This window comes from Cavia porcellus, unplaced genomic scaffold, assembly GCF_034190915.1.
Source record: "Cavia porcellus strain 051 isolate PalLab524CR breed Dunkin Hartley unplaced genomic scaffold, mCavPor4.1 scaffold_3, whole genome shotgun sequence".
NCBI lineage: Eukaryota > Metazoa > Chordata > Mammalia > Rodentia > Caviidae > Cavia > Cavia porcellus.
In genome coordinates, this window is record NW_026947486.1 from 46,974,662 (window position 1) to 46,996,503 (window position 21,842).

The 21,842-nt window shown below is 31.3% G+C and overlaps 1 protein-coding gene across 3 annotated transcripts in view; it reads right to left on the reverse strand.

The window, feature by feature from the left end:
• Positions 1–21,842, reverse strand: part of Brwd3 (bromodomain and WD repeat domain containing 3) — a 182,893-nt gene that overhangs the window by 38,253 nt on the left and 122,798 nt on the right. For all 3 annotated transcript variants that reach the window (XM_063246134.1, XM_063246133.1, XM_063246135.1), the window contains exons 13-22: positions 19,568–19,672; positions 18,417–18,570; positions 13,138–13,272; positions 12,016–12,144; positions 10,759–10,984; positions 9,220–9,387; positions 5,426–5,606; positions 4,241–4,334; positions 2,225–2,374; positions 858–934 (exon numbers count right to left, since the gene is read on the reverse strand). In XM_063246134.1, the coding sequence (XP_063102204.1) occupies positions 858–934; positions 2,225–2,374; positions 4,241–4,334; positions 5,426–5,606; positions 9,220–9,387; positions 10,759–10,984; positions 12,016–12,144; positions 13,138–13,272; positions 18,417–18,570; positions 19,568–19,672 (1,419 nt within the window). The remainder of the gene's footprint in view (positions 1–857; positions 935–2,224; positions 2,375–4,240; positions 4,335–5,425; positions 5,607–9,219; positions 9,388–10,758; positions 10,985–12,015; positions 12,145–13,137; positions 13,273–18,416; positions 18,571–19,567; positions 19,673–21,842) is intronic.

The window sequence follows — 21,842 nt, forward strand, 5'->3', positions numbered from 1 at the left end:
CATCTTATTGCTCTCAAAGTGACTGTCCATACCCTCAAACATGATACTATCAAACAAAATAGAATATATAATAATCAGACAGAACAAGATGGGGAGAGCAATACTGGGGTTCAAGTCAGGTTAATAGGACAACAAAAAAGTTACTATAATATGTCCTGTTATTTTTTAATTTAGTTTTCCCTTAATTAAAAAATGAGAGAAAATAGATTAATTTAAAAATAGGGAGGAGATTGAGATAAGAGAGGACATTGTAATAGAACAACGCAGGGCAGAACCGAGCAACTCAAGCATCATTGTGTTTTACCACCAGATAATCTAACATAACAGTAGTCGCCATAGTGCCTCTTTCCTTAAATTATTTGAGTGTAACTTCGCATGCTATAATATCAAGCGTATCTAGACAGTGTGAAGCCTTTCAAGAGAATGCAAGAATTACAGGGTATTTAGAACCTGCTAATAGAAAACAAACAATGGTTTCTATATTATCTATTTGCCTATAAAGAGTTTTGTCTATACTATAGCATATAGTGAAATACAGTAAGATACAACATGTTAAAACCAGTGGAAACAGATGTACTACAGCTGGATGGGACTTCAAAACAAGACAATATTAAATGCTTTTGGTCTTTTTGAGGCAGGGTTTCACTATATGCTTCAGGCTGGCTTTCAGCTCACTTTGTAGCCCAGGCTGGCCTTGAAGTCACAGCAATTCTCCTGCCTTAGCCTCTCCAGTGCTGGGATTACAGGTGTGCACCACCATGCCCAGCTTTAACTATAACATTAAATTCCTACAAAAACATAATTTCAGATTAAAAACTATTGAATAATTTTGACCAAAGTAAAAACATTAAAGCTACCTGGAAGAACTTTCACTTTGCCATTCAATAACAGGATCCTCTACAGAAGCATCACTTGTGCCAACAGTTTCATCTTCCTAAAATAAAAAGCCAGCAATTGAAGTATATGGTTGTTATTATTATCTAGTTATTATATTTATTATCATCCCACTATCTGTTCTGTTAACACTTTTCATTCCCCCCAAAATCCAGTTAGAACTTATGAAATTATTTTTCTGAATATATCTGTAACTCATAAGTAAACCTGTCAAGTATACAAAATTTCTGATACATACTATCTTACTGATATAAAATAACTTTATTATTCCAAGACCTTAAAGATTTCTTAAACCCAAATACAGTATAATCCTCTAAAATGCTGAAACTTATTTTAAAAATAATAAATGCGATCATTCTTTTAATATCAACATATTCATGGAGAGGAGGAGATTGGTTGGGGGAGAGATATTTTTGCAGAAAATTGGTTTAACAACTGCAGCTGAGACAAATGAGAATACCGTACTTTGTCAATCCTTCGTTATGCACTTAAAAATTAGTTGTTGATGGAACAAAAGCATTGGAGAACAGAGGAATAGGAAGAAAACAATTGATAATATTTTTATTATTTAAAATGAAATAGATTTTAGAAAAATCAACAATCAGTAATTTACAAGTTTTGATATTTTTGATCAACAGTGTACCCCAGAAAGCTCGTGTTTTCAGAAGTGGGGTTTTAAACCAGGTGTGATGGTATACACCTGTAAGCCCAGCACTCAAAGAGGTAGAGGCAGGAGGATTGCTACAAATCTGAGCCAGCCTGGACTATGTATACAAGTTCAACATCAGCCTTCACCACATAGTATAACCCTGTCTCAAAAATAAATAAATAAATAAATGTATATATGTATGTACGTATGTTATAGTTGATACATTGTACCAACTTGAGAAGTTCAGAAGTTTAACTAAGACTCAACAGGGATCCAGGGTTCTTATTTTGAAAATATCCTCCTCCTGTGTAAGAGAAGAGCAAGGATATTTTGTGAGTGCCACCCCCACCCTGGAGAGGGGAGTGGGCTGTGAACAATAGAGGGAAAAGAGCCTTACTCTTCCTCTCTTTTGATTTGTCTGCTTTTGCTGGCAGCTGCCTTGGTTGCCCTGGTGCCATACCACACAGTCCTAGAGCCCACTGATTATAGACTGAAACCTCCACGAACAGTGAGCTAACTAAACCTTTATTTGTCTATTGCTTTACTCATGAATAAATCTCTCATACGTAAATTTTTAAAATAGTTGTACATCATTAAATAGGCCTTTAAAGTAAAACCAAATGGATAATACAAACTAGGAAACAAAGAACTATGTTGTTTAAATGACAAAAGTTATCTAACCTCTGAGGAGCTTTCCAAATCATCTTGTACACCAGAATTTTGACAGGTTGCTTGTGAATTATGATCGATGTTAGACCGAGTTTGATAAGTATGCTGTCGTTTGCGTTGTGTTCTACGTAAAGACCTACCACAGCTAGGCTGATAATCATTCTGTAAAAGAGAAAGAATATACTTTTTTAGAAAATTAATAAAAAGGTCATTGAATACATAAAACCTAAATATATATAAAATAAGTAGGTGAGAGAGAAGACGAAGATACATTGTTAAAAAGAAAACCATTATCTAACCACAAACACACATATATGCACACATATACAAAACCCTCTTTCTACTTATATTTATGATTTTCCTAATTTGAAAACTTCGTCATCAAATTAAAGACTGTTCTGTATGTCTGGGTTGCAAGATTTTGTCCATTCAGAATTTTCCTATACCATATTATTCACACTTATTACAGGATGAAAGTAATCTCTACATAATATTCATGTAAACATAATCCTTAATATGCACATATTTAGGTCCATAAAAATCTAGGGAAATGTATTAAATTTTTAAAATATAATTTAACTACCTATATTTTATCTCATTCTACATTAGTATCAATAGATGCTTTTTTTTTTTTTTTCTTTGAGCCCAGGGCCTTCATATTGAGCTACCTCTTCAGCCCAATTCTCATTTTTATTTTGAGACAGTTTCAGTAAGTCACTCATACCCAACTGTAATAAGATTCTTAAGAATTAAAAAACATTTTTAGGATCAATTTGGCTCACCCTTCCCCCCAGAAGAATGTTAGGAGAGACATTCTTCTTAATAAAATATTTAACTTGCTTAATAAAAGATTTAACTTGAACAGCCAAATTTAAAGTGAAAAATACTTTTTTCTTAAAATAAAACATTATTATTAGTATGCTATATGGCAAAGCCATAATCCAAATATATTATCAGGAGTAAATAAGTGTAAGACTTATAACTCAGCACGAAGGACCAGCTTCTTGTTTGGAAATTTTTCTCATTTTCAAAAGATACAAAAATGTCTACAGTCCTAAGCACTTGTGTACTATTTGCAGAAAGTTCTAATGTTTGATAAACCTGCTTAGTAGGAAAGAATAGAAATCATATATCTGAGTCATTCAAAAGCTCTGAAAATTAGCCCTTTAGAGAAGAACAGATAAACTAACAAAAAACCACATTAAAAGTTTTTATAGCAAACAAAGTCACCTATGAATATTTGGAGACATTCATACAATAATTCCCTGAATTTTGTTCATATTGAAAATAACTTACAATTCAAGGTCCATCACCTAAATTTCTTCAATAAAATCAAAATCATTCTATACTTTCAGAGTTACCATACACTACAGAAGTTATAACTGGAATTGGTGGAGGAAAGGAACTCAATAGATTATGCCCTTATTCTAGTGAATCTGAAAGTATTAAACAAGAGCTTATCAAGTACCCTAATGGGGTACAGGCCTTTGTATCACTTAGGGAGTTTTCCACTAGGAAGATGAATCCTGTACTTGCTAAACTACTATACATCAGATTTTGCTGTTACATGATTAGCTAGGCCTGAGGTTGCTTAATAAAAGGTATACAGCAATTGTCAGCACACTTTCTTTAAAGGACCAGTGTATTTTTGGCTCTGCAAGGAGTAAAATTTTTTGCAAATACTGAACTCTGTGCTGATAACATAAAAGTAGCTATAAGCAAGATATAAATCAGTAAGTATGACTATTTTGAATAAAGTTTAATTAACAGAAAGAAAAGGTATGCAGGATATGGACTATAGGCTATAGTTTATCAAATTATTTATGTCCCAAATTTTGGGGGACAGGTTTGATTTTCTAATTTGATTTTTATTAATAATAACCATATTACTCAACTATAAGCAGAAAATTTCCTTATAAGCAGAAAATTATTAAAAGTCTCATTTTAAATAACTTGTGATTTTCAAATACCTAGTATTCACAAATATTTGTAAATAGTGTACCCTAGAGTGCTGAAAAACTAAATTACCCTTTGGATAGTATATGATGGCTTTTTCTTCTTTTCAACTGTATAAAGACTGATTTCCATGTCACCTTTTGCAATTCGACATTCTTCCTGTAACCTGACAAAAGAAAAAAATCCAAAGTGAAAGAAACAGAAAATCATTAAAACTGAAACTAATAGTTAAAAATATAAAAAAAATCTTTCAAATATAAAATTGCCATTTTAACCATTTAGCTATATTAATTAAATCCATAATGCTGTGTGACCATTAGTACTAAATTTCTACAAACTTTTCCTAGCTTCAAATATAAACTTTATAATCATTAAGCAATAACTTTACATTTCCCCCACTAACTTTAGTCTAATAATCTCTAAATTATGATATGTCTATGAGTTTGCCTACTCTAGATACTTTATGTAAGAGGAATTAATACAACATTTCCATTTTTATGTTCAACATCTTTCACTTAGCATGATATTTTTTGATGTAATTCATCTTACAGCAGGTATGATAACTTCATTTTTATGGCTGAATAATATTCCATTGTATGGAAATACCATATTTCGTTTATCTATTCATCTGCTGATGGACACCTGAGATATTTACACACATGTGTGCTAGGAATGGAACTCAGGACTTTGTGCTTTCCAGGCATGTGCTATACTGATGAGCTACGTTTCTTGGTCCTTATTACACTCTGCATATGACAAAAAGAAGAAAGGACAGATAAAAGCAAATGGAATTTTGCTACTTGGTCAGGGAGCTATATAACTGAAATGAATCATACATTTTCTTTATTATTGTCTGTTTTCTAAATCCATTTCAAATTGTTATAGATTATCTAAAATTTGTATTATAGAAAACCTTAAGGCTTTAAAATAATAATAGGGATTCTAGGTCTATGATTTTCAATAATGAAATACTTTTCTCCAGTGAAGTCTATTTCTAAATAGTCTCTAACAGTCAGGTTTAGTATCTATCTACACTGTACTCCCAAAAGGTTTCAATATCCAGCTGAATATAAATTATGCTTCGCATTTTCAATATTTCTCAAAGCATTTAGCACAAAGTTGGACAAACCAAATTTATAATGCAGTGAACTAATTAGAGCAATATAAAAAAAAACTAGGCTTAACTCAAGCCAATTTAATTTACTTATTAAAAAATGTATCTTTAAATTTCTTATGAATGTTACCTTATATACTCACCTACTAACTCCATTATTTAATTCATTGACTACTACTCTTCTGCTCCATGCCATGAGATCTCGTTCAGTGGCTATCTGGCTACGAGGAGCATTGTTGTGCATTTGCCGAACCCCTTCAATTTGACCACTACGTCGAAGCCCAATATTTGGGGAAGATATATCCATATTTGGACTTCTCAGAGCTAAAATAGAAACAAAAACATAGAGCTTTCTGAGCAAAGGCATTAGTCTTTTACATCAGAGCTCTAAATAAAGTAGGCGATTCAGGGACAGGACAGTTTCAAGTCTGTTCTACGTTTTCTGTTACCTCTAAGTCACTTAATGTATTACAAATAAAGTAATAAATATTTAAAATTTTTATAGCTCTTTTACCTTATCAAGCAACAAACATTTATTTGTAGGAGTTCCATGTATATGGCAGTCACTTGGATGTGTGCTGGAGGTACAGTGATAAATAAAACAGGGTCCCAATTTTGGGAAAAAGTTGAAAACTCAGAAGCATATATATAGGAACTGTTGAAAAGTGACTGATTAAAATCCCCAAGCTAACTTAAAATGAAACCCAATAGGAGATGAACTGAAAAACAGAATGCGGTCCAATCATAAATGCCACCAACTTGTATCATTCCTTCCAGGTAAGTTTCATTGTTGACAAAGCAATTAAAGTAGCTTTCAGCAACACTACCACACAGGTAACAAATCTCAGTTTTTTGCTTTTGCTAAACTAGAACTCAAAATAGTGAGGACACTTCAATGTATGGATTTTTGATGATAAATTAGTAAATGGCAATCACTGATTCTAGATGAGTATTTATATATTTTTTAGTACATATCATGTACATATACATATATGTTTTTAGTACATGATGCAATAGTGAGTGGTGGCTTTTTTCCCTCTATTTTTTAATTGACCGTATAGATTTATGGCTTTTATTTTTAACAGATTCCTACACCAAGATAAAATTTTCACACATCTGATTGGTGGGGTTTGTTTCAGAAAATTAGTACATCTGTTGAAAATGTTGATCATTCAGTCCCAATACCCCTCCTTTCCTCTTTTTCCCCACATACTTACTCCCTTCCCTGTATCTAAAACTCCACTCTCTGGTGTCCTCTAACCTCTATTTTTATATGTGTACATATGAATGTTATATACATTTGAAATTCCCCATATATAGAAAATATATATTTAGCTTTCTGACTCTAGCTTGTTTCACTTAACATAATGGTTTCAAATTTAATTTATTTTCCTGCAAATTGCATTATTTCACTTTCTTTTATAGCGTACCTAATCTCATGTTTATGGAGACCCAGGCTATTTCTACAGCTCAGCTACTACGAATTATACAGCCAGAAACATGATATGTACATAGCATTATAGTGTGTAGATTTTAATTCTTTCAGTAGTAGTAGAGGTAGATCAAATGACTTTCTGGTTTTTTTTTCTAAGAATTTCCACACTGATTTTCACAGTGGCTATACCAGTTTACACTCCCACTAACAATCTATGAGGACTCTTTCCCCCTACTCGCAAATCCTGGCTAGCATTTCCTTTTTGTATTCTCACTGATAGCTATTTTGACAGGGGTGAAACGGAGTACCAAAATAGTTTTAATTTGCATTTCTCTGATGGCTAGATGTTGAACACTTTTTCAAACTTCTGACCATTTGTACTTTCTCTGTGTGTGTGTGTGTGTGTGTGTGTGTGTGTGTGTGTGTATGCACATGCACACATGCAGTACTGGGGACTGAATTCAGGGTCTTTCCACTGGACTACATTCCCAGAGGTATTTAGAGACAGGGTCTAGCTAAAAATCATTAATATGCCTAGAGTAGACTGATCTTGCCATTCTTCTGCATCAGAGTCTAAGAGGGATAGAACTGCAGACTTGCAACACCATATCCAACTTCATAATTTTTTGACATGTATTCAGTTCCCGTGCCCATTTTTTGATTAGATTCTCTTGGGAGTGGGGTGGGTAATTTTGAGTTCTTTATTTGATCTAGGTATTAATCCTCTATCAAAAGTGTACCAAGCAAATATTTTTCCTTGTTCAGTCGGCTGTCTCTTCAATCTGTTGTTACCTTGATACAAAGAAGCTTTAGTTCAATGTAATGCCCTTTGTTAATTCTTGAGATTATTTCCTTTGCTTTTGGAGTGCCTCTCAAGGAAGTCTCCGCCTGTGCCTACAGCTTCAAATATTTCCTCCAGCAGTTTAAATGTTTCTATGTCCTTACCCATAGCACATGATAATCAGAATGTTACAAATTCAAAACAAAAAAGTATTAACAGCTGTTAGAGAGAAGTGCCAAATCACTTGTAAGCACAAATCCTGAAAGGACAGATTTCTCAACAGAACCCTTAATATTGTTTTAATTTTTTAAAAAGCACTTCAACATCTGATATTTACTGAATACTAACGACAATAATGTATTCAAATATGATATGAGATCTTCACAGTTCAGGAAGCAGCTTTATAATCTAAATTATATTATTGTTTACTCCATTAGAATATACCAGGGTAAAACTTTCAAAAATAGATAAAAAGTATAACAAAATTTTCACATTAAAAATTTTCAATGCTAATGAACAATGAAAAACAGAACATTTTTATTTTTGTCCTCTAGAAAATTTCTTGTTAATTTACTTGTCCGTTCTTTGCAAATAAAATTCAAATTCAAACTGAAAGATTTTACTACAAAATAAAGACTAGAAAAATAAAAACTATTGCAAATATGGTTAGTAGGGTCCTTTTGACTAATGGTATTTCAAATCTATCCACAGAAAAAGTGTTAAAGGTAAAATCAAATAATGATTTTATTAATGGATGTGTAATTCGGGGCTTTAAGAATGTTTTAGGTCTTAGAAAAAAAGGGCCTGAATATATAAGATTATCAGGCTATTTGTGTCTTGCTCCAGGTTCAGGAAAGCATCTCTGAGTTAGGTGTTCCAAGTGACCTAAATGAAAAACCATTTCATTTAAATTTTATGGGATACTATAAAATGAAGAAATAAACAAAATATTCTGAAAATCACCTCAAATTAAATTACCTTATTCACTTCCATGCAATTCCAAATGCCATTTCACTCAAATAAATTACAATTAAGTAAACAAAAAAGGAAAAATGTAAATTTCCCATATTCGCATTTTAGTAAATTTAATAGGTATTGACAAAAAACTGGTACATGTTAAAATTTATATAAAACCCACATGCCTAGGCAATCATATTTTACGTAAAGTGAAGGAAGATACAAAATAGGTTATAATATGCATTTTAAAAGAGTAATAAATTATACAGTAAATTCCACTATTACTTACATCAAACTACTATCCAAATTACATCTCTATTCCTAAGAAGAGGGCTTATTTTCTTCCAGAACATTTTTTTTTAAATTAAAGAGAGCAGTGCGGTATGCAATTTTCTTTCTACAAAGCATCAACTGGTGGCAGGGGGAGAGGTGATTTAGCTTCTAAATAAAAGTAAACTGGTTTTAATTTTGAAGATTTTACAGGTTGATTCTACTACCAAAGTGCTAGACTTACTATAACATTTCATTTCTTGAAATGGAAATAAAGACTACTTGAGTTGAAATAAAGTAGTAGTACACAACCTCCATTTCTTAAATGCTAAGTCATTTTATTTACAAATGCTAATGTGATTATGGCAATCTGGAATATGTATCACAGTTGTTAATAAAATGTTTTCATTTTTAAAGCTGTTTTTCACATATAATTTCTCAGTATAAATAAAATAAGGTATAATTATATCTATCATAAATATATAAATACTTACCACTGTTAACAGAGTATGATCTATTAATTGGAAAATTTGGAAGATCTCCTTGGTTGGTTAGTCTCAGATCTTGTTCTCTCTGTAGCTCCCTAATTATCCCATCAAGAATGCTCTCATCTTGGTCATTGGTTTGCTGTCCAATTACTTGTTCTACCACCTCACCATCACCTTAATAAGACCAAAAGGCACAAAATTGAATTCATTTAGTATATTCTACATATATTTAAAAAACTTAATCTATAAATTTGAGAGAAATAAATAAAAGTAGACTCAAAATGAAAATAAAATATATATTAAAATTTTTATGAAGAATTTTTTAATGTTTTAATGTTTTAGTTTATGTATTTTGATTTAAGCAATGTCCGTAAATTAGACATTATATGAAAATATTCTCATCTGAGTGAATAACTATTAATTAATTTATTTTACAATACATTTCCTCCATGCTGCACTTGAGGGTCAGTTACATAAAATGATTTTCATATCCTATCTCTCTTTTTCATCTTGTCCTGTCAGATCAAATTGTATCTCATAGTTTAACCACATGATCAGATAAGATGGGAAGTAGATACATTAGTTTTATTGAGATGTTTTTAGTTTTGATATTGACTTTCTCCTCAGCTGATAATTGACATCATAACAGTAAAAACTAATACATATACACTACTGGCTCATTGCTCTACAAACTTTTATAAGACAGAACATATAACAATGTACATCATTTCACTCTATGAAGATCAATTCAAGTCATTAATTCTCTAGAAAAGAAATAAGATTCCATTTACAAATCAATAACTCAGTATCCCAATATCTGAAGACACTGTACATGGCAGTACACATAGTGTAAATACACCAAACTAAAACAAGTATATCAATCTAAAGAGACCAAGTCATTTTGGTCTTGATAGAGACCTTGATAGAGCCTTGATAGAGAATAGCTTACTCCAGTATTTCATATACTACTTCCCATCATACTTGACATTCATCTCTGCTTCCTCAATATCCTCTGAGATTAAACTTTAAATGCTTATATCCACTTTTGTAAAATCCAGTATCAAATTATATTTCAAGTATAAGAATGGGTAATAACTATGTTCCAGTTTGTGGTTTATGATGTTCCCTCTTCTTATGTGCATTAACTAGGAAGTTTCAGACTAAAATACTAATACTATGAGCATTTGAAATTTCACCAATTATAAAAGCTTTATGTATTAAAGTTAGTTTAATCATTAATAGCAATCAGTATACGGAATAACAAGGTAATATATATTATTATAAGGTTTCTTAAGGAAGCATATCAACATATTCTCTGCTTGAGTGCATGCTTGTGTTTGTTCTAATTTTCTTACCTATTTCCAGTAGAGAAAAACAATGAAAAAGTAGTCTCGTATGGTAAAAGTACTATGACACTGAAAACTAAAAGAAATAGTAGCTAATACATTATAATCTGCTCCAGAGTTAAGGGAGGACCAAACATAGAAAAGCAGCAAGTGTAATGTTTTGTATAATGTTTTAAATTTATATTTAAAGATAACATACCATTAGCCACGTATCCCAGCTGTGGTATAAGTTGTTCATCTTTACAATTTTCCCGTCCTGGTACTAGGCGCTGAAATTTTGTTGGATGAGGATTTCCATCAACATCCACCAAGAATGGAGGGGGCATGAGATGAGGAGCTTGCTGTGTTTGTTCATCTAATACATAATTATTGGCATCGCGGATAAGAGGTCGATAGTCCGTATGGAAAAACATCTGATCTGGAATCTTTTTGACAGAGTTTGTATATTTAACAAATTCAGGCAATTTATATTTTAGGCACTTATCTTCATTCCACAAGCAAATAAGATTTTGAATCTCACAATTCTTAAATTCCCTTGTAGTCCTGCACTGACATACATTGTATTTTGGTAGAAGTAAACTAACTTGGATGGTACTTATTTTTTGTTTCTGTTTTATTACTATACTAGAAATCGAACTCAGGAACATTGTACCATGGTATTATATCCCTAGCCTTTTCTATTTTTTATTTTGTCGTAGGGTTTCACTAGGTTGTCCAAGATGGTCTGAGACTTGGAATCTTCCAAGCAAAGATAATTGTATAAATCTCTACAATCTGTAATATATTTGGTCCTATATCATATTTATCTAATCATGATAGGAAGAAGTAAAGCAATAATATAATATACAGTTAGGTAATTTTGTTACAAAAATTATACAAATCTATATAACTTTGTCTAATTTTCATTCAAATGAGGATAAAGTACAATATACATGATGAAACAGGTAAAAATCAATCACATCAGTGACATTAAAAGCTCAAACTATAATGAACTGACCTCAGGACTTCTGAGTTTCCTTCCAATACTAAATGCTATAATCTATCCCAAATCCACAGCAAATAAGATAAAAGAACCAATTAACGTAGCATCCAAAGATATTTTGATATTAAAATGGCCAATCAAGAAAATGGAAATTCAGTCACTAGCTATTTATTCCCAACTTATCATAAATAGGATACATTATAGTTGAGGTACTTCTATTATACTTGGACAGCAGTTGTTCTAAGCAACATCATTTCGCAATAAATTTTTATTCTCTCATTACCATGTTATTCATTGTGATACACATCACCATGCTGGATGTTGTGGCAATGATAAATGAAATTTTGTGGAGAAAGACAACTTTTAATTTTATATCTACTGACATAAAACAATCCTTATTAACTCAAAAGACTTGAAAATTGTGAATGATACAATACCAAATTGCAGTCTACAACAAAAGTTAAATATACTAACCTTTTCATAGTATTTACTGCATCCAAAACCAAAAACTAGCAAATGTCCATGAGAATCTGTGCAGGCAAAATGGTTCCCATCGGGTGAGAATTTACAGTCAAACACTGCACCATGGCCTTGGCCTTCAATCTGAAATTTACGAGTCTTTTTAGGTCATTTTCAGAATAATTTAAAAAAAAAAACTATGTAGGTGATAACTTCTTCTTGCTAATACTTTGGATTCTGTGATTCATCAACTTTTCAAAGTACTCTGACTTCCAGAGCCAGAAATCTATTGAATTGGTAAGGTTTAGAGTAAAATTGGGGAGAACTGATTTGTAATGCATTTAATCTATTGTTGCTAGCAACATCTCACTTTGTATAATACTAAATGAGTGACTAAGGAGATTTAAAACACTTACATGCGATTGAATAAAGGTACTAACTCAGCAAAGTCAAGATACTATCTTCAGATCTTAAACTGTAATGCCATTAAGGCTTAAAATAACCACTGTAAATTGAAACACTCAAATTAATTTTACTAACAAAAATGGTACTATTAATGCTTTGTATCTGTATAAAGTTTCTAGAAGTAAGTGCAAAAGCAAAACAACAGTTTATAGATGTTTAGTCAAAACTACTAACAGAAGGACACCAAATATGGAGAATATTAGTTACCTCAATCACCAGAGAAGGATATTCTATGGGAGAGAGATAGCTCATCAGTGGTTCCTATAATTTATATGCAATGTATCTTAAGAGCAACCATATCTCCAAATCTGTTTGCCAATCAACTTCTAATTACTAAGCCATGTGGGGTATAGAGGCAGATACAAGTATTGCAATAATTTTTGCTATTCATAGATTAAGGAAACAATTTACGCATTACTCTTCAGTGATTTTGGTAAAATCCACAATGATTAAATTTGAGTTTATAAACTTTAGAGCTGAGGACCACAACTGGGAAAATGCTGATACCATACTAAGACAACTACTCTGAAGGACCTAATTCTCAGACCTTGGGCTGTTCTGTGAATTCTTTTACTAATTTAAGACGTTCCTTTGTATTAGGTGTACATTGAATATCTAATTATTCTCCAAGAGAAGTCAGTTTTAATGTCAATTAAACACAAATTATCTTACCATATTAAAATAGTTCCGAATTTTGGTCCCACGGTCAAGGTCCCAAATAAAAATGTTCCCATCATGACCCGCTGAAAGTAAGATTCTTTGATCAAATGGATGGGCTTCCAAAACAAATACTTCATCATCATGTCCCTGTGATAAAATCAATATTAAAAATGAAAAGCAAAACAAAATATCTGGGTTTTTTAATCCAAAAAGTCCTGAGCATGCTATCAATTTTAGATGAATTCAGGCATCTCAAGTTCACAGTATTTGCTACATGGACACTAGATGAACTTCAATTAGTGTTCTTTAAATGTACAACAGTTGATTTTACAAATTATACAACAAATAGAATACCCAAAAAAGTATTTAGAGCTTATTAAACAGGTCTTTGAAATACAATTTAGAGTTCTAGGATTCTGCTATTTAAAAAAGCCACAGAGAAATACAAAAACAGAATCCTTCCATGAAGTTCCTTCCTGCCACAACAGTAACAGACAAACCATTGTTCTTTAGCATTCTCTACCACTGGTATTCAAATTCTTTTTGGGTAACCTCATGATACATTGAAAGAAACAGCTCAGAGGTTCTGCTATAAATATCTGTTTTAGACTTGGAAGCTCCATTTAACATGTTAATTGAAAAACAGTTTTCCTGCTAAGAAAAATAATTTTGAACAACTACACTCTATGTTATATGCTTTCTTTTCAACAGATTATACAGACCTTAGGCCAGGAGTTTTTAAGACAAAATGGCTTCCAGATAAGGTCAATACAGAGCTTGTAAAACTAAGAATGTTTTAATAAGGGTTTTCAAACCAACATAAAACACAAAATAAAACAGCAAAGATTATGTGACAAAAAGAACTTCAAATAATTGGATTTTAAAAAATAAAAGAACAACCAAAACATGGGCAAATGAAATGAATAAACATCTCATAAGAAGTAAAAAACGCCAATGGGTACATAAAAAAGTCTTTGGCAACTTTGGTCATTAGAGAAATACAATCATAACATAGAGATTTTATTTACTCAAGAAAAAATGGCTATCATCAAGACTCAAAAACACAAAGGCTGGCAAGTTTGTGAGGGAAAAGGAATCTTTTTATATTATTGGTAGTAATGTAGTCAGTATGGTGATTCTGCAGAAAACTAAACTATAGATTCCATTTGACCCAACTATACTTCTGGCTAGGTATCTTCCCAAGAGTCTATATTACATTGATACATGCATACGTACATTTACAGCAGGAAAAATTGCAACAGATAAATCTTTGAAGCAGGTTATATGTCTATCAAAAGAATGCGTAAAGAAACTGATATCTATACATGCACAATGAAGTAATACTCAACTATAAAGAAAGATAACTTTGAATCATCTGGAGGAAAACAGATGTACCTTAAAAGCGTAATACTAAATGAAATAAATCAGACACAGAAGGTTAAATATCACATGATTTCTCTTTTATGAGAAATGGAACTATAAATTACTTAAGGAGTAAAATAAAAAGATAATGATAATAAACAGAGAAACAGACTTTGTGGAGATGGAAAAGGGGTACTGGGAATAAGAGGAGATAGGAGGGAAAGATGAGAAAAAGAAGTAAAAGATTAATATACAGATGTATATGTACCAATTTCCCACAACAAATGTATTTATTATACACTACAAATATACTAATAAAGAAGAAAAAGAGTTTTAAACAATCACAAATGAAAAAGAGTATCCCATCATGTTACCATTATGGACAAAAATATGACCTATTAAAAATAACCACAGACTGGCTCAAAATAAGTATTAAGGAAAGTAGATAAAATCTCATTGCAATAACAGAGCTACTCAAAAGTTATAAAACCATCTTTCTATTTCCATGTTCCACTAATAAATAATTGCTTTCTATGATATTTCTATATGTAGCAAAGTCCCTTGCTCAAGAATTGGTTTACTATAGCTAATATTTTGTTTCCTAACCAGTAAAACATAAAATCACTGTTACTTCAAGTAACAAAGATGTTAAGTAATTCAGTGTACTCTGAGTTTTGGAAAAGGTCCTTTAAATAGAATTTTCTGCTGCGTGCACATGCCCTAGGACAGTCACTGGATCATGAGGAATAAAAGCTACTCAAAATCATAATGTCCTAAAATTTATCATCTGCCATTTTTATATTTATTAAGCACACTTCTATTTACCATCAGCATACAAATCTAAATTATTTTTATGGCTCATCCTCGCTATTATCACAAGACTCTTACAATCTATCTGCAGTTACTCTTCTTTTTTTTTTTTTTTTTTTTTTTTGTCTTTTTCATTTTTATCGGTACCGGGGATCGAACTCACGACCGCCTGCTTGCAAGGCAGGTGCTTATGCCGCTGAGCTAAACCCCCAGCCCCGCAGTTACTCTTCTTATCTACCTCAAACTACTCTCTCGGCTACAGTCAAAATTACTAAATTTTTAAAATACAAACTTGTTTGTAAACACAAACAAATCAAAATAAGTCATACTTTTTCTGCTTTGAACAATCTAATGATTTCCTTTGGGTGAAGAATACAAACTAGAAAGCCTGAATGGTTTGGCTCCTATCTACTTCCCCATCTTATCGGGTATGAATTTCTGCTCTCTGTCCTATGGCCAACTTATCTTTCTCTCAGCTCCCTTTCACCTCATGACCTTTATACATGAAGATTATATCCTTGGAAGTATCTAATAATCCTCTCATATGTATGAATTCTCCCACTGTACAGTGACAACCTACCACCATGTCCTAAAAACTGCAAACAAACAAAGAAACAATAAAAGTAACAGGAAAACACTAAGTATCACAGACAGTGATAAAAAGAAAGCAAGACAATATATTAAAAAAAAGACTCGTGGGCTATCTTGAATTATTTGATAAGGGAAAGCCTAATCAAGGAGGGGACTTAAATTGTGACCTGGCAAATTTTTAACTTACCTTTCAAATTTTAATTCAAAGTTCATTTCCTCAGGAAGCTTTCTTCAACTTTTCCAGAACATATTTCAGTCATCTGTTAGAAGCCTATCCTTATTTATGTAACTTGTGCTTTCATTTTTAACTTATCTGATCAAAAATTTTTACAGCTTAATAGGCTACAAATTCTAGCAGGATGAGAGTGTTCAATTTACCTTTTATTCCTAATGTTTATCACTGTGTAACATACAGAAATGATGCTCAAAAACAGTTGTCAAATAGGAAAACTTTACTCACTATAAAGACCCTCATATGTCAAACTGTTATAATTGAAATGTTAATACTATACCAAACCTAAGTAGATTTGTCTATCAGTGACTAAATGCTTGTTCTAAAATTTCTTTAGTTAAAATTTAGTGAAAACAGAACTCAAAAGTCAGCCCCTTAGAAGAGAAGCATTAAATACAACTCTTTTTTTTTAATCGGTACCAGGGATCGAACTCACGACTGCCTGCTAGCAAAACAGGCACTTATGCCGCTGAACTAAATCCCCAGCCCCTAAATATAACTCTTAAATTAAGAAACTTATTAAGAATTCACACAGATTTATAAAACTAATAGGTATAATGGTCCTAGATATTGTGATTTTTTTTAAAGATAGACATGGTCTAGTAGTATAGCTGTTGGTCGCATGTAGCTAATTGAACATTTGAAAAGTGACTATATCAAATATAGTGGTTCTGTCGCTGTAAAATACATGCCATGTTTCAAAGATTTAGCATGAAAAACTATGTTTCATCAATAATTTCCATAATAACTACATGTGGACATACTAGTATTTTAAATATATATATATATATATATATATATATATATATATATATATATATATCAGATTGAATAAGCTATTAAACTTAGGTTTTACTTGATGATGGCCATTAGAAAAATAATATTATGTATGTGGTTTATATTTCCACTGGTGTGTGTTGATGTAGACAAATATTTTCTAATAAAAGAGTCAAGTAAGTAGTACATACTTCTTCAAACATGTAAAAAGAAACTTGTATTAGGAAATAGGGAAAGTCAGAATGAGATAAGCATTAGCTCAGGAAATAAAAGGAAGAATTTAAAACTTCACTAATAGTGGTTGGTGTTTTGGTAGGAAAAATGACTGGAGAAGTATAGAAATGATAAATTCAAAATTCTCCTAAAACTGAACACATATTTAGAAATTTCACAAGCTTTAGGCTAAGATTTTCTCTATAAAGATGACATCAACCCAGGTACCAAAAAAAATGAAATAATGGTATTCTACAAAGAAAACTGAGTGAATTTCTATTCTGAACTCTATCACTTAGTAATGCATAAGCCATATGACACTCACTTCGCTTTCTCTTGAAATGCTTGTAAATTGATAATTAAGCAGATAGGAATTAAGGATTTTAAACAGAATATATAGCTGGGCAAGTTGGCTCATGCCTGTAATCCCAGCACTCAGGAGGCTGAAGTAGGAGGATAACTGCAAGTTTGAAACCAGCCTGGGCTAAAAAGTGAGCTCAATGCTAGCCTGACGGCATAGCGAGACCCTGTTGCAAACACAAAGACACACACACACACAAATAAAACAAAATAAACACAATATAATCTAGAGCCAATTCATATCCAATTAAACTGACAAATATCAACGTCACATGATTACAGTGATCCTATCAGCTTTTCAAAAAACAAACATTGCAGCATCTTACAAAGACAAATACATTTTTTAAAACTAAAAGCACTTTTTTCTACTTCTTACTGTTACCTCTACTTATTCTATAATCTAACCACTAAAAGTAGCATACAGTAGACAGAATACTTAAACATGAACAGTGAGAAACCCTAAACCTTGTTAAAAAGAAATTAACATATATTTTATTTGCTTACAATATATTAATAAATCCTGTATTAGATTTGGAAATGATCTTGAAAAGATATCTTATCTGTTTTTAGTGATATACTTTATGTCAGTCCTATTTTGCAGTAATGGACCTTAAATAATTATTTCTTCAGAAATCAGTAAATCATAGAGAGGAACCTCAAATTAAATTTTAGACCTCTTGAAATAAAGTGCTTTTTGATCTTTTATAAGTTTTGTGTACGGTAATCTAGAACTGGGCTCAAGGGATCAATCCATCTCAGCTTCCTGAGTGATAAGACTACAGGTATATGTAACCATAGCACAGCACACCCAACATGGAGATTTTTTTGGTTTTTTGGCAGTTCTATGGATGAAACTCAGGGCCTCATGCATGCTAGGTAAGCACTACCACTGAGCCACACCTTCAGTTCTTGACCAATTTAATCACTCTAAAAATTAAATACTTACGGATAAAGAATGAAGAAGCTGCCCTGTGATAGAATTCCAAACTTTCAAAAGAAAATTGTTCACTGCAGTAATAACTGTAGTGTCATAGCGATCCCAGGCTACCATAGTCACCTTTAATTTAGTGATTTTGTCTTCACCAGATGGCAAATTATTCCTAAAAGAAACAATTTGCAATATTCATACCTCACAAATTTTTAATAATATACAAAAATAGCAAATTATGATATAATGTAACTTTTTAAATAAAAATCCACTAAACTATACATTTAACTATGCAAGGTATAAAAAAGTACCTACATGACAAAAACCATGACCTCATTTCTGTAGTAAAAAAACCTTAATGTGACAAAAATGGGGTAGGTAAACAGTCATTTGAATATATAAAAAAACCTAGAAATAAATCTGCACATAGCTTGAAAAATAGAATATGAAGTTATGTTGCTTATCAGAAAATATGAAAATGCATAATTGGCATTTTATCCTCTTAAATTTTAATTTTTCAAAAAGCTAGTTAATTCTTCTAAAAGCAGTTGGACATTCAGTAACTTTTGATTTAACTGAATACAATATTAGTAACAGTTGTCTATGACTACCAGGTCAGTTCTAAATTGTTATTCATAAGAAAGTAATTTAAAGATGAAACCAAAAATTTGTATTATCTAAGAGATAATTATGTATCATCTATTTAGCAGTGAAGATGACAAAACATTATGCTGCTTAAGTGTACATACAATTCTCAGTAGAAATGGTAACGAAATAAAATAAAGGAATTCTCAATAAAATTAAAGAAAAAATGATAGTACTTAATAGGGACAACCACCAAAGTAAAAATGGGTATAGAAAAATAGAAAACATGACCTATGGAAAACTAAAGCAAAAAAATGATTATATGGGAATCAGTAAAACAGAAATCTTAGGGTTATAACAGAAGAAAATTTTGGGGAAGTCATTAATCAATGTTCCATTCTACCAAACAAGAGCAAAACATACTTTACTTAGAGACTGAATACAGATACAAACTTCTTATCTACTGATTAACTTCAACTCCTTACTAATATAAAAACATTGTATGTTTATTATAAAATATAATTCAATGTAAAAAGATAGTAAATCATATGAGAACCACTGAAATGTCTAATATCCATTCTTACCTACTCATTTTAGTAGCCATATCTAGTACTATACTCTTCCATTCTTGTTGCTCATATTGCCAGATTCTTGCTGTTCCATCTCTACTTCCACTAACAAATCTTAAACTAAAAAGGAAAATTTAAAAATTGCCTTAGTTACTTTTCTCCAAAACGAAAATCACTTTTTTCTGATTATAAAAAGAATATGACCTTTATACATAACTGGGGAAAATATAAGGTAATGTAATCACTTTGGGAAACAGTTTAGTAGTTCCTCAAAAAAAGCCAAACATAAATTTACCGTATGACCCAGCAACCCTATTCCTAGCTACATATCCAAAGGAAATGAAAGCATAAATACAGATAAAATAATGTGCCTTAATTTCATGGCAGCTTACTCATTAATAACCAGAAAGTAGAAACACAAATTTGTGTCTATGAATGAATAAATGGACAAACAATGTTATATATCCATCCATACAATGGAATATTATTCTATAATAAAAAGAACAAAATAGTGATACACATGGCAGTAATTATGGATCTTGAACAAAATTAAATATAAAGACCTAGAGTAACGATTGCACAGAACAAGAAAAAGACAAGCAGGTTAAATGGTTGTGCTGCTTGTAACGCTGAAAGCTCTAAAAGTTTTGCCATCACTGGTACAGGCCTTAAGGAATAATGAAAATGTTCTCAAAGTTACTGTGGTAATAGTTGCATAACCTCACAAAATATTTAACCAATTAATTTTATGTGAATTATATCTGAATAAAAGTGCTATTTAAATGTAATATACACATTTATCCACAATTTGATCATTGTCTAGTTTCTCTTCTTTCAGGCTTAAACATTCATAAATAATTACAATTTTCCCCTAAAAGAAACAGAACTATACTACATATAAAACTTTTCCTGGGCTTTAAAGTATTTTGTGCATCTATTTCTATGGTTAATAAATATGAAAGTATCACCACTTTTTATAAGTGTTCAACTATATGGACATATCAGAATTTATTCAATCTAATGGTTAGTAAGCACATAGTTCTCAGTCTTTAAATGATGCTGTAATGAACATCTCTACACTTCCTCTTTTTATGTCTGTACATATCTTTTGAGTCAGAGTAGGCACATTTTTAAAGTTTTTGATATATACTGCCAAATCGTTTCCCTTAAATATTTTTAGACAATTTATAATCTCATGAAAAGTTTCAGGAACGTGTATATTTTCCCCAAACCATTGGAAATACTGAGTATTAAATTTTTTCACTATCTTTTCATTCTGAGTGGAAAAAGAATTTTGGAATTGAAATTTCTCTGACATCTCTTTAATGAGTATGAATTATTTATCTGTATACCAGAAATAAGTACAAAGAGTTTTGAGCATGAACAAAAAGGAACATCATCTACAGCCTTACCTTATCAAGAAATTTAATGCTAATACTTTGGTTTTTCCCACATATGCATGTATACATTACGTATTTTGAAGCTTCCATATGCTTTTATAAAATTTTATACCTTCTTGATATTTTTACCTTTTTGATATTTACTGGAAATTCAGCATGGCTGATACTTACTGCATTTATTTTTGCATATTTAAAATAAACGCTTTTCAAACACATATTCAAAAACAAATACAAAGAGTTATCTCAGTAAGTACTTTAGCAGAAGTGAAATTTATGTTGAATTCTGAAATATTTAGGCTTATTTTTATACCCTATAAGCATGAATATTTCAGTTTATTTTGCTTATTTGTGCAGTGTTTGGAAGGTTTTGATACAGATTTATTCTAGTCTGGAAAAAGCAAGCTAGAAACCTCTATACATACATGTCTATACACACATATACACATTCTTCTATGGTTACTGTTGTATTTAGTTTAAATTAGACATACTGTGATATGTTAATTGGTCACGCAATTAAGAAAACGTTTCTCCTGAAATTCCTAATCCTTTAGTTTTAAAAAAAAGCAGACACACAAGTCTTAAAGTATATAATTCAATACAGTTAAGTCAATCTTAAAAGTCTTGAAGATTTTATCATTCTTAATGTAGATATCATTCTGTAAACCATCATTTAACTTTAGTCACTCTTCCATTTAATGAAGATAAATAAATTCTTATCATTGCAATCACTCATAGCCCAATACAAACTTAAAATAAAGCAGTTACCAACATGAAGTTTTTATGCACATAGATACAAAATTAAGCTAAGTGATTAAAATTTTAAATCCATTCTGGGTCAAAATTTAGAACAGGAAAACTTATCACCTTTTTTGAAAGAGACATTTTAGAGA